This window comes from Dromiciops gliroides, chromosome 2 (assembly GCF_019393635.1).
Source record: "Dromiciops gliroides isolate mDroGli1 chromosome 2, mDroGli1.pri, whole genome shotgun sequence".
Lineage (NCBI taxonomy): Eukaryota > Metazoa > Chordata > Mammalia > Microbiotheria > Microbiotheriidae > Dromiciops > Dromiciops gliroides.
Window position 1 is genome coordinate 295,815,158 of NC_057862.1, and position 13,308 is coordinate 295,828,465.

A 13,308-nucleotide genomic window follows, 5' to 3' on the forward strand; every position below is an offset into this window, starting at 1 on the left:
CTTTAAGTTTGGGATGGAGGGGTATGTAGAGAAGGAAAGATGGTCCTAGGTTCAGAGGTATCTCGGTTCTTGCTAATTTTTTTTAGTACATATGTCTATAAAAGTTCCTTGATGGGGGGCACAGTGGATAAAGCACCGGCCCTGAATTCAGGAGGACCTGAGTTCAAATTTGGCCTCAAACACTTGACACTTACTAGCTGTGTAACCCTGGGCAAGTCACTTAATTCTCATTGCCCTACACCCCCCAAAAAAAGTTCATTGATTTTGATTGGTTAACTGATATTGGAGTGATAATCACTGGTGATATTGGGAGAGGGGTAAACACAGTGTTTGGGGGTTTGAATAGCATTAGAAAGATATTCCAACCCTTCAATGTTCCCCCTATAACTTTGAAGGGGAAATGTGGAAATCCCTCTAGAGCAGGGCTTCTTAAACTTTTTCCATTCACAACCCCCTTTTACCTGAGACATTTTTATGCAACCCAGGTATATAGGTATATACAATAGCTATACATAACCTTTTACTGTTGCCAAATTTTTCATAAACCCCACATGATTCAGTTATATGACCCCAGATGGGGTTGCGACCCACAGTTTAAGAAGCTTTGCTCTAGAGAATCAACTCTAGAAGTGGGAGTTGGGATAAGGAATCCCAGCATCTATATGAGCCACACAGTTAATAAAATTAAGGCCCAAAGAAGGCAAGGTGCTCCCTAGGTGATATAGGTAGTATGTAGCAGGGCTCAAACCTGAAGCCAAGTTTTCTCATTTCAAATCCAGGGCTCTTTCCATTAGAGTATGTAGATGGGAAGAATGTAAGTCAACAAGGACAACCAGGGACCAACGCTGGAGGCTTCTGCTGGTGTCAGGATGGGAGCAATGTGCTTGCCCTGTGAACTTATAGAAATTACTTTCTTGCCTCATTGCTGGGAGACCATGTATCTTAGCACATGGAGTTCTGGAGGGCAACAGGAAAGCTGAGTGTGAGTCCTCTGCCACTGGGTAACTGGGTGACCTTGAGCAAACCTTTCATTTCTCCCATTTTTAGTTTTCTCATTTTTTGTTGTTATTTGTCCTTTCTTCTCAAAGAGAACCATGACATCAGAGAGCTATCATGACTTGCATTGAGTTGGATTTAAGTGAGGAAGGGCTGTCTCATCTGTTAACACTAACATTGCTTACCTTCCAGGCTTATTGGTAGATCAAATTAGAATGACTGAAAGCACTCAGATAATGTCGGAGTCATAATTTGAACCCAGGTCTTCTGCATTCAGATACAACATAGTAAAAGAAAAGTCACTGGACTAGGCTTCTGGTTTAGCTCTGACATCTTTTTGTGTCACCTTAGGTCAGTCATTTCAAATGTCCAAGGCTCCATTTCCTTATCTGTACATCAGGGATAATCATGTTTGAATTACCTACGAACCTGGGCTTTTTGCAAATAAAGTGGCGCAATAGAAAAATGAGTCATAATAAATATTGTGTGACCCAATTGAACCAGGAGATCCCAGCTGACTCCTTCCTCCCTTGGCTCTCAGGCTAAGAATTTAGGATTTCAGGCTTTTTCCCTCCCTAAATTCCACCTAGGCCTAATCATTCTTACTCTAACCACAAGTTCCTACAAACTACCTGACTAAAAGTCATGAACTTACTTTTTAGAAATATAATATTCAATTTAACTCAACAAGCCTTTATTGGGTATCTCATTTGCACCAAGCAACATAGAGTAATGGCTGGCTTTGGACTCAGGAAGAACTGAGTTAAAATTCTGCCTCTGTCCCCAAACTAAGACTTCTCTTGGGCAAGTCGTGTAATCTCTCCCTTTTCCAGGCAGCTCCCTGAGACCATATTTTTTTGTTGTTTTAAAGTTGCAGATATGCTTGACAGTAGAAACTTCCTCACCAGAAGTTTGAACATGCCAATGAACTCACGGGTCTCAGTAAGCAAAATGAAGCCAGGCAAGGTACAAAAAAAGAAAAGACAAAAGAAAGTCTCTTCCCTTAAAGAGTTTATATTCTATTAGGAGAAAATACTGAGTATACGAATAAGCCTGTATACAATAATGGAGGAGAAACACTCACAACTGGAGGATGAGGAAAGGCCTCGTGGAGGAGGAAGCTTTGACCGGAGCCTAGGAGGGAGAGAAATCTAAGGATTCTGAGGTGCAGGTGAAGGAGTGCATACCCTATATGTCAGACTGGAAGGGACCTTAGAAGCCAGCTAGCCCCACCGGCTCAATTACACACGGGGAAACTGAGGCTTATGGAGGGAAGTCCCAGAGGCTCAAGTTCTAGAGGATCGCGGCTGAGACTCGAACTCCTGTCACAGCGTTTCCTCCTAGTTGTTTCTCCGCCCTGCTGGCCTCCAACGTGCCGCACCCCAGGGGTCGGGGACCAGAGAGGGGGCGTGTGTGGAAAGGGAGCCAGGGGTGGGGTGGGGGTGGGGCGGTGGTCCAGCCTCTCGCCTGCTCCGTCATGAGGAGTCCGCGCGGGCGCCTCCCAGCCTGGCCGAGCCGGGGCCGCGGCGCCAGCCCCGTGCGCGCCTGCTTGGCCGCCTCGCTCCCCGCCGCCGGAGCAGAGCCGCCCCAGCCGCCGCGCCTCGTCCCCGCGGGTCACCATGTGGAGCAGCGGCGGCGGCAGGCGAAGGGCCGGCCGGCTCCCCCGCGCCGTGAGTACCTCCTCGTCCCCTCCTTTCTCCTCCCGCTCCCCGTCACCCCCTCCCTGCTCTTCCTCCCCCTTCTCGCCTGCCTTCCAGCCTGCCTTCCCTCCCTCGCTTCTCCCCTCCCCCTTCCTCCCCTCCCTCCTCCTTTCCCTACCTCACCCCCTTCTCTCCCAACCCACTTCTCCCACCCCAGCTTCTGCTGTGCGCCCGCAGTGGTCTTGGGGGACTGCGGAGGGAGGGAGGGAGAAGGAACCCGCCACAGGAGCTGTCCAGCCCCCGGCGACTGCAGGGCTTCCCCTCGGGACGCCGCCCTCGGTTCGCACCAGCACCAGCCCCAGCCTAGAGAATCTCCCTTCTGAAAAGCCCCAGTTAGGGTAGTCTGACAAGAGTGCTCGGGCTTGGGATAGAGGCGATTCGGGGATGATTTCCAAAGACCGGCCATATGGACGCATTAACTGAATAACGCCTCCGCCTGATTTCTTTCCTGGCTCCCTGGCCCGGGAGTGGCGCCCCGGGTCTTCCCTGGTCACTGCGTGCGTGAAAAGCCCTGGGAAGACAACTGCAGTTGTGCTTTTGCAGGGGGAGGGATGGGATATATGTTTTCCCCTCCCCGACTGCTTTCGGTCTGGAGAGTATGCATGCCTCAACCTTCAGTTAAATGCCTCCTTAGTTTCGGGATTCCCCCGTACATGCTTAGAGGCAGACTCCCTAATCAAGGGCAATCACCAGGCATTCATCTCCCACCCACTTTGGTTTGAGGGTTGCCACCTTCCTCTCCTGCCCCCAGGTCACAATCATAGACTGTCAGAACTTGGAGGAACCTTATTGACCATCTCCTCCAATCTCATTCATCATTTTACAGAGAAGGAAACTGAGGCCCAGAAAGAGAAAGGGATTTGACTAAGGTCACACAGCCAGGTAACTGATGGCAGTATCAGCACTCGGAAATCCTATCTCCCAACTCCCATTCCAGTGTTCTTTGCACTTCAGCTCCCAACTCCCTTTGCACTTCACTGGACGTGGTCTTGGGTTCAGAAGGAAGCAGAGGGTCAGTGTTTCAAGCAGGCAGATGCTGCTACCTTAAGTGAGCCCTGGAGGTCCAGAAAGGAGGAAGGGAGGGAGGGAGGGAGGGAGTCCCTGGAGCTAGAACAGCTGAGCCAGGTCGCAGTAAAGCCTGTTTAGTAAAACCTGTGCTTCCCCATCCTCTGCCCCTGCTGGTGGCTCCAATTCAGTTACTGCACCATGTGACAGTCCCCCGCCCCCACTTCCATGCTGAAAGAGCCTCTGGGGAACAGCCGGTTTTTCAGCACTGAAGGAAAGGAGAACCCTGGGGCAGAGGCCCAAGGTAACTCTCAGAGTAGCAGCTCACATTTTTCCAATGCTTTCTGCTCTCCTCACTGTGATTCAAGTGATGCTTCACTTTTATACAGATGAGGAAACTGAGGTCCAAAGGGGACTCATCATACCCACAGATATGATGGAGTAAAGCCAAGATTCCACCCAGATCATTTGGCTCAATTCTCTCATACCATGCCGGCAAGAGATTAAGGTTCCGGACCTCAAGGTGCCCCTGTCTCTTTCATCTTCATTTGCCTCAGCACTAAACTAAGTGCTTAAGTAGGCATTAAATAAATTCTAGTTGCGTTTAGGCTCAGAACAGATATTAGCCAAGCTGTCTAGTCCAGTTCCTACCCAAATCCCCTCCATAATAGCTCCAATAAGTGGCCCTACTCCAGTCAGACCACTATGTTCAGTCTGGAGTGAGGGGGCACATTTTTGTACTGATATTGACAAACTAAAGAGCATCAAGAGAAATGATTGTGACAGTGAAGGGACCATATAGCAAAGGATTGATTGCAGAAACTAGGACTATTTATCCTGGAAAAGAGAAGACTTAGGACAGTATTATTGATGTCTTCACATATATGAAGGGCTGTTATGAAAGAAATTATTATTAAATAACCAACTGTTAACATTAAAGAAATTCAGGACTTTTTTCCCTTCTTATTTCCACATTTGGAGATTAGGTCAAAACTTAGTTCTCTGAGGGACAGGGCTGATGATGAGATGAAATCTTGGGTGAGACCCAACCAGGAAAGCTTAGATCTGATGAAAAGGCTAGTCTAGGTGAATTCTGGCACATTGTGTTCTAGTCAGACAGGTCTGAGTGGAGCTGGACCTCTTCTGTCTAGATTGTCCGGTCGGGGGTGGTCTAAGTAGAGATAAATCTTTGTCCTAGACCGAAGTCATGTTCCCCAGTCCCTCATTAGAATACATCTACCTCTTGTTATAATATTCATTCTTTCATTAATTGTTAAGCAATCAGGGTTGTTAAGCAATCACAGTTGATTGTGACCTGTTGGGACCACCCACTCTTCCAAGAGTATATAAGTGTCAAGAAGCATCCAGAAGGGGTCTTTGGTTTACAGAAGACACCAAATAACATCATTTTATTAATTATTCACTAGCCATAATTAATAAAAATGATTAATTACCCAGAAATTACATCTCTCGAATCTTTTATACATCATAGTTATATGGAAAAGAGATTATAGTATCAGGAGTTAACAGACTTAACAGCTATCTTTTAGCTCTAAATCTTATAGGTCTCTTTGACCTCAGAAACCATGTAGTTGGCCTCCACCCCCATTTTATAGAAGAGAAAACCTAGGACCAGATAAGTTAAGGAACTTGCCCAAGGTCACAGAGGTAGGATCTGAACCCAGTTCTCTGATCCCAGAGGCAGAGCTCTTTCCACTGTTGTTCTGCTTGGGTACCAAAAGGCAGAGGGAAGAACAAGTTCAGAAAGGTAATATAAGGTGGGGAGGGGAGCTTTATAACAAATTCCACAAATGCAACAAATTGCCTCAGGAAACATTAGATTCCCTCCAGATCACAGGAAGTCTTCAGGCAGAGGCTAAATGAGCACTTGTCAGGTATGTTGGGGATGAGATTCCCTATTTGGGTGCTGGTTGCATTGTCCCTTCTGGTTTCAGAATTCTATGGTGATCTACTTGTCCAGTGCTGCTCAATACTATGGGTTTTAAAGAAAACCATTAAAGCCAGGAGTTATCAGGGAAGACTTCCTGGAGAAGGTGACATTTGTGCTGAGGAAGAGTAGCTCTTGAAGGATAAATAAAATTTCTACTGGAGGATGAGAAAATGTGTCTGGTTGGAGAAAAAGATTACACGCTGGGCCAGAGGAGGTTGTGAAATCGGATGGGCTGAATGGGGCTCCCTATGGAGGGCCCCAATGGCAGAATAAGAGGAAAAGGAAGAGCAAGACCAATTCTATGATTAGCCGCTAGTAATAATAGTGTTCTAGTTCCTGGTACTTTGAGATGATTATCCAAGATAAAGCAACAGAGATTAAGAAGAACATAGAATTTAGAACAACTATGGGGTCAAAGAGATCATCTAGTCTAATCCCCTTCTTTAAAAAGTGGGAAAACTAAGGCCTATTAAAGTTAAGTGACTTTACCAATATCACTTAGGTAAACAATAAAGCAAGGATTTGAACTGAGGGCCTTTGTTTCCAAATTGGTCATCCAGCATATCTTGGGCTTCCCTTCAGGAGGAGCGTGACATCAGTTCTCATTGGCCCTGAATTTTAGCAATGTTCCACTGGGTTCCCTGATACCTTGGGTGTTGGGAGAATCCTTTCCTTCCTTTGGATGGTTCCCCATCAATGAAATGGAGCTGACAATCCCTGCCCTTACTTCCTCCGCCCCAGGGACCTCCTGAAGGAGATGATGGGTGGGCAGATTCTGGGCACCTTGGAGGTAATATTAACACTGATGGAGGCACACTTCAGAGACCTCTAGTTTCGAATTTAGCTCCTGAACTAGTCTGAGAGGAGATGCAAGTAGGACTTTGCTTTGTCTTTAAAACCTCCAATTTGCCTGAATATTACTATAATCAAGCAGTGCTGGGGAGAGGGGGGAAGAATCTGTTAGGGAATACATATGGGCTCCTCTCCCCTTGGACTGCACAGCAGGCTGTGTGAGGAGTGAGAGGGAGCATTGCTTAAGCCTCAGGAGCTATTTTCACGGGGCTATTTATAGATTGGTGTTTGGAGTATTAAGTCCACTGGCAAAACCCTTGTTCACCCCTGGAATACTGAGTGGGCTTCTGGGCTCTTTGCCCAAAGAAGGCATGACTCTATTCAACTGAGCTGTAATAGGATTTGGAGACGGGGATGGGTTCCAGTCTGCTCTCTGATAAGCCCTAGCTATATGACCTTGGGTGAGTCATTTAAGTCACCTTCCATATTTGAACCTCAGTTTCCTTCTTTGTAAAATGGGGCTCACAGTACCTTGCACGACCAATCTTATTGGGGGGGAGGTGAGAGGGTGTTTTTGAGAACTGAATATGATATTGGATGCAAAAAGCTTTGTAACAAGCTGTGTAGATGTCATCTATTATTATTATTATCCTTCACTTGACAAATATTCTCTGAGCACTTGCTATGTTCAAAACCCACTACTGAGCACTGTGGCCAGGGATAGATACTAATAAAATACCACCCCTTGCTTTCAAGGAGTTCACTCTCTAGGAGAGGAAGGTAAGGGGTTTTTGGTTGTTGTTCAATTGTTTCAGTAATGTATGACTTTGTGACCCTATCTGGGGGTTTCTTGGCAAAGATACTGGTGTGGTTTGCCATTTTCCTCTCCAGCTCATTTTTTTGTTTTTGTTTTTTGTTTTTTGCAGGGCAATGAGGGTTAAGCGACTTGCCCAGAGTCACACAGCTAATAAGTGTCAAGTGTCTGAGGCTGGATTTGAACTCAGGTCCTCCTGAATCCCGGGCCAGTGCTTTATCCACTGCACCACCTAGCTGCCCCCCCCAGCTCATTTTACAGATGAGAAAACTGAGGCAAACAGGGTTAAATGACTTGCTTAGAGTCAAACAACTAGTTAAGTGTCAGAAACAAGATTTGAACTCAAAAGATGAGTCTGCCTGACTCTAGGCCTGGCACTCTATCCACTTTACCACCTAGCTGTGATACCCAAACACATAATTATCATTCAAAAGAGTTGGGATTTTAAAAAGGAGAAGCAGCAGTTCAGGCAAAGGTCTTTCAGGGCAGGAGGCAGAAAGTTCACTTCTAGCTGGACAGATCAGGGAAGGCTTCCTGGAGGAGTTAGGATCTTAATAGGCCTTGAAGGATGGGTTGGTTATCAATAAACACACATGGAGGAGGGGAATATTCCATGAGGAGGGGATAGCATGGACAAATTTGAAGAGATGGGATTGTGGACAAATCATGTTTTCAGAATATTGAGCTGTCCAATCCAGCAGGAGTCACACCAGATTCAGAGATGTAAAACCTTATACCACAGAAGTATCAGTGCAACTTCTAAAGATGCTCAACTTGTAAACAAGGAATTGTTTCTTCCAGGGATTCAGGGTTTGGGCCACAGTCCTGTCTGTGAAGCTGAGGAATGATTGCTCATGAAAGCAATGTGAGCTGAGAAGGGTACCAGTCCCCCTCTTACCTTAATAGCTCCCTCACTTGGAGTGCAGATGATTGGAGCCAACCAAGCAAAAGGTGGGCCCCTGAGGAGCATATATGCCCTCCAGAGATGCTTTAGGGAGGGAGGGACACATTGCCAAGACAGACATGAAGTTCATATCCAATGCTCTCTTCCTGATAATCAAAGTGTGAAAGAATTTAGTTCTGTTTCCCTTTTTCAACTGGATTTGCATCGGAAGCAGCTTTCTAATTGAGTGTCCCTTCCCAAAGTAGTGTCAAGAAACAGGAAGCAGGATTGTAGTTTGAGGTTATGTGGAGAAGGCTTTCTCAGAGATTTGGGGTCTAATTCCTTCCTGGTTACTCCAGGGAGTCCTATATAAGGTCAGGCCTTCTACTTTCAACTTTCATTTTCAAACCTGTTACCCAGGTGGGAGAACCTGTATCACACACTTACTAATGAGAAATGTGGATCACACCCATTAAGGACCAGAAAGTGAAACTGCTAAATACTGAATCATAGAATACAGAGGTGGATAGATACAATGCCATCAACCATAGGACCATATACTATTAGTGCTAGAAGGGGCTTTGGAGATCACTTCTACCCCACTTCTTTATCTGACAGATTGAAAATACAGGTTCAGGGGCAGCTGGGTGGCACAGTGGATAGAGCACCGGCCCTGGATTCAGGAGGACCTGAGTTCAAATCCGGCCTCAGATCCTTGACACTTACTAGCTGTGTGACCCTGGGCAAGTCACTTAACCCCAATTGCCTCACCCCCCCCCAAAAAAAAAATACAGGTTCAAAGAAGGGGGAAAATTTGCAAAGTCAGTGGCAAATTAATGACAATTAGCAATTATTAGTGGCATCGGTGGCAGATTATTAGTGGAATTAGAGGCAAAACCAGGAGCAGAACCCAGGTCTTTTAAATTCTAGCACTGTGTTCTTTCCACTGTACCACAACACTTTTTTCCCCTAGGAACTAACTTCTATGTCTTATCTCTTCCCATACCCTGCCTGTGTCAGAACAGTACAATAATAGATGCATCTGAAAGGGGTTGCCTGTGGAATGGCTGTGGGCTGGAGGAGGGAATTGAATAGGAGGTGGAATAAAGATCGGAGATTTGGAACCAGACCTACTTTTGCATCCCAGGATCTCCGTGGTACTCAAATACCTCAATTTTGTCCTAAAACTACAATCCTTCCTGCATTCCAGTCATGTCAAATGTGGCTACTTGTATGTGTTGCCTCTTCTCTATTAGAAGATTAATATGTTTCTGGGAGCAACATTGACAAAGGAAGAGTTTGAAATAGCTCTGAGTCATTGTGTTTGTCCTTTGTTCTTGGAGAGATCATGACATCAGGTGATGTCATGATTTTCAGTGAATTGGATTTAAGTGAAGTAGGGCTGTGCAGGGTCACCAGCCTCACTCTCTCCTCCAGAGCCATATGGGTCCAGTGACAAGATATACTTCAGGACGACTGGAGATGGCCCTGGATGTTTAAGGCAACTGAGTTTAAGGGACTTGCCCAGGGTCACACAACTAGTAAGTGTCTGAGGTGAGATTCGAACTCAGGTCCTCCCAATTTCAGGGCCAGTGTTCTATCCACTGTGCCATCTAGCTTCCCCAATAGCTCTGCATACTCCAAGAGCCTCTGCAATGCATTCACCATTACTGGACCAGCCCTACATGGAGGTAGAATGAGTGGGTCACTTATAGCATTGATAGAAAAATCTAGGGGGGCTTGGTTGCTATGATGCCTGATATTTGGAATATCATTTTACCCCAAATTATAAAAATGCTCTTGGTTCCTCTTGCTTTTGCATTCTCATTTTAGCATCACTCCCAAGGCCTCAGCACTGGGGGCACTTTTATCAGCTTGGCCAGTGGAACTCACTTAGGAACTCCATGGGGTTTTCCGTTACTGCTGGAGGTCATAGGATCATAAAATTTGAGTTAGAAGGGTCCTTAGAGGTCATTTAGTCTAACCCATACCTCAAAAAAATCCTCAGTATAATATGCCTGACTGGGCATCCATTCTCTCATTGGAGACCATGAAGGAAGGGGAGCTATCCACCCCTTAAGGAAGCCCATTCCACTTTTGGGAAAGAGGCATTAGCTAATTGGAAGAGAAAACACTGAATTTGGAATCAGAAACCTGGTTTCCATTACCTGTGTGATCTTGGGCAAGTCTCTCAAGTCGCCTTGCGCATTAGTTTCCACATTTTTTAAATTCAGGAATTAGTGTAGATGATCTCTTCTGGCACCAAATACAGTGATTCTTCCACCCTCTCAGAACCTCCATTTCCTCTTCTATAAAGTAAGTGTGATGATAATTTACCTAACAGAAAATGTTGCAAGGAAAGCACTTTACAAGGCTTAAAATGCCCTCTGAATGTAAGGAGTTGTTGTGTTATTATTTTTCTCTGAGAGGGTTTTAAGGGCAGGTTTCTCTAGGGCAGGGACTCATAACCCAGAGAAGTAAACCAGGCCACACACATACTGGGGAAAAAGCAAGCCTCCCACACAAACCACAGACAGTTTTCAGTCTCTATCAAAGGCAGAGAGACACAAGGCACAGCAGTGATTTCTAAGCCCCTTTTCTATCAGCAGCTGTTTGTCCTTTGTTCTTGAATGGGATCATGACATTGGGGTGATGTCATGATTTGCACTGAATTGGATTTAAGTGAGGGAGGACTGTGCAAAGTCACCAACCTCTTTCTCTCCTCCAGAGGCATCTGGGTCCAGTGGCAAGATATTCATCAGGATGACTGGAGATGGCCCCAGATGTTTAAGGCAATTGGGGTTAAGTGACTTGCCCAGGGTCACATAGCTAGTAAGTGTCTGAGGTCAAATTTTAATTTGGGTCCTCCCTGCTTCAGGGCCAGTGCTCTATCCACTGCACCACCTGGTTGCCCCTATAATTCTATATCCTCCTTGGAAGGAGTTAACGATTCCAGCATAAAAGCCAGGGCATGAGATATACATTACATGCTGGTGGTTTGCTGTCACAGCCACTTGCCTTGGTTTTAGTTGATGGAGTTCTAGTGGGATAGTGGCTCTCTACTGGGATCCCAAAGAAGACTTGTAGATTCCTGAGCCACATGAAATAGCACAGTTTTTGGTACAAAGATTGCTAGATCCAGAGACCTAAATTTGAACCCTTGATGTTACGGTACCTCTGTGACTCTGCCAAAGTCTTTTAAAGTAGGAATAATGATACTAAGTACCTCATGTGGTTCAAAGGAGCCTAGATTTAGAGACAGAGGGGACCTTAGATGCTATGAAGTCCAACCACTTCAATCGACAGATGAAGAAACTGAGGCACAGAAAGGTTAAGTGACCTATCTATGTGCCTAAGGGTCACACAACTAATAAGTATCTGGGGTAGGATTTAAACTCAGGTCTCTCTCATTTCACAACTAGTACTCTGCATCACTTGTGGGTAAAGTTCTTTTTGGTTTTAAAACCCTATAGAAATCCAAGGTGTTTTATGGTGGACGCAGCATAGGGTTGGAAGCCAGAAGACTTGAGTTTGAACAGATATTAGAAACTGACCTTTAAAGTATTTTTGTTCTGTTTTGTAAGAATTGTTAGTCTCAGCCATGCAATTAATTCACTAGTTGTGTGAGTTCAGTCAAGTATTTTACTTCTTTGGTCCTCAGTTCTCTTATCTGTAAAATGGGCTTTAAGTTCCCACCTAGAAATTTGGTCATTCTAAGGCCTCTTCAGATATTCTATGATTGTGTGGTTATTTTCAATTCTGGAATTGACTCACTAATTGTTACTAATTTTATTACCTGAGATTGTATAGCAAGCTCTCTCTTCTCCCTTCATTTTGACCCCTGGGGTGTCTGATAAAATAGTTGGGTAGTGTAGGCTTTTGTCTAAGTGTGGTATAGTGAAAAGGACACCAATCTCAAGAGGCAGAGGATCTAGGCTGATTCTTGACTCTACCAATTTATTGGGAAAGTCACTTCACTTGCCCAGATCTCTGTTTTCTCATCTATAAATTGTCTTGTATTATCTATCTTGCAAAGTTTTTGCCAGGAAGGTGTTTTGCTCATCTTAAAGAGCACACACATCATTAGTCTTGCAAATTAATAACAAATAACTTACCCCAAGGAAAGTGTGGCATCGTTTGAGTTGACAGGGACCTGAAGAGAATGTTAAGCCTTTGGCTTTTCTAGAGATAATAGGATGAACCTGCCTTGGCTCTTCCAATTCCTCTTCCCCACCTCCAGTTCTGGATGGCACCTTGTCTGCTTCAAGATGTGGGGCCAGGGGCAGCTAGGTGGCACAGTGGGTAAAGCACTGGCCCTGGATTCAGGAGTACCTGAGTTCAAATCCGGCCTCAGACACTTGATACTTACTAGCTGTGTGACCCTGGGCAAGTCACTTAACCCCCATTGCCCCCCCCAAAAAAAAAACAAAAGATGTGGGGCCCAAGTAGGGCCTCCCCACTACCAAGGGAGATCCCTTCTGGAAGACAGTTCTTTCTCTACTGGCTTTGGGCTCAAATCAGCACACTGAGCAGCTGTGGAGTATTGAGCTGGGTAATTTGCCATAGTTGGCAGTGCTTGCTAATTGAGTAAGCATACACCAAAATTTAATTAGAAACATTTACAATTGGGGGAGAAAGAAACCACCTTATCTGATAATCAATTATAAGATCCCCAAATAAATATTTCTCTGTGAGGTATGCCACTTTTTGTTAAAAAAAAAAACAGGAAAAAACCCAGAAAACCTAAGAGTTTTAGAAGAACTGTGACATAATGGATAGAAGGCTGGTCTTGAAGTCAGGTTGACCTGTATTCAAATCCTGCTTCTGACACTGATTTTTGCCAGTTTGTATGAAGAGAGGCAGCCTTCACACCAAAAGTTTCCTGCATAAATAAAATCCTAGGTTTGTCATTGAAGGTTCCTTATCCTCCAAAAATAAAGCCCTTCATCTTATATGTTTATCTGGTTGTTTTTGTAAATGTTTACTATCTTTATTTTTTAAAAAAAGCAAAGGTTTTTCCTCCAATGGAGTGGCTGGTTGGAATGACCTGGAGCCTTCTTTACAAAAATAAACTTTCCCCTAAGGGACAGCACCTTCAGCTCAAATGTTGGCTGGAGAATGGTGGTGGTGGGTGAGAAAGGAGATAGAGAACTGTCAAGTCCTGAAA

The 13,308-nt window shown here is 45.1% G+C and overlaps 1 protein-coding gene across 3 annotated transcripts in view; it reads left to right on the top strand.

Moving 5' to 3' along the window:
• Positions 1-2,518: 2,518 nt before the first annotated feature.
• Positions 2,519-13,308, top strand: part of BEGAIN (brain enriched guanylate kinase associated) — a 260,573-nt gene continuing 249,783 nt past the window's right edge. For all 3 annotated transcript variants that reach the window (XM_043988983.1, XM_043988986.1, XM_043988987.1), the window contains exon 1: positions 2,519-2,666. In XM_043988983.1, the coding sequence (XP_043844918.1) occupies positions 2,616-2,666 (51 nt within the window). In that variant the 5' untranslated portion in view covers positions 2,519-2,615. The remainder of the gene's footprint in view (positions 2,667-13,308) is intronic.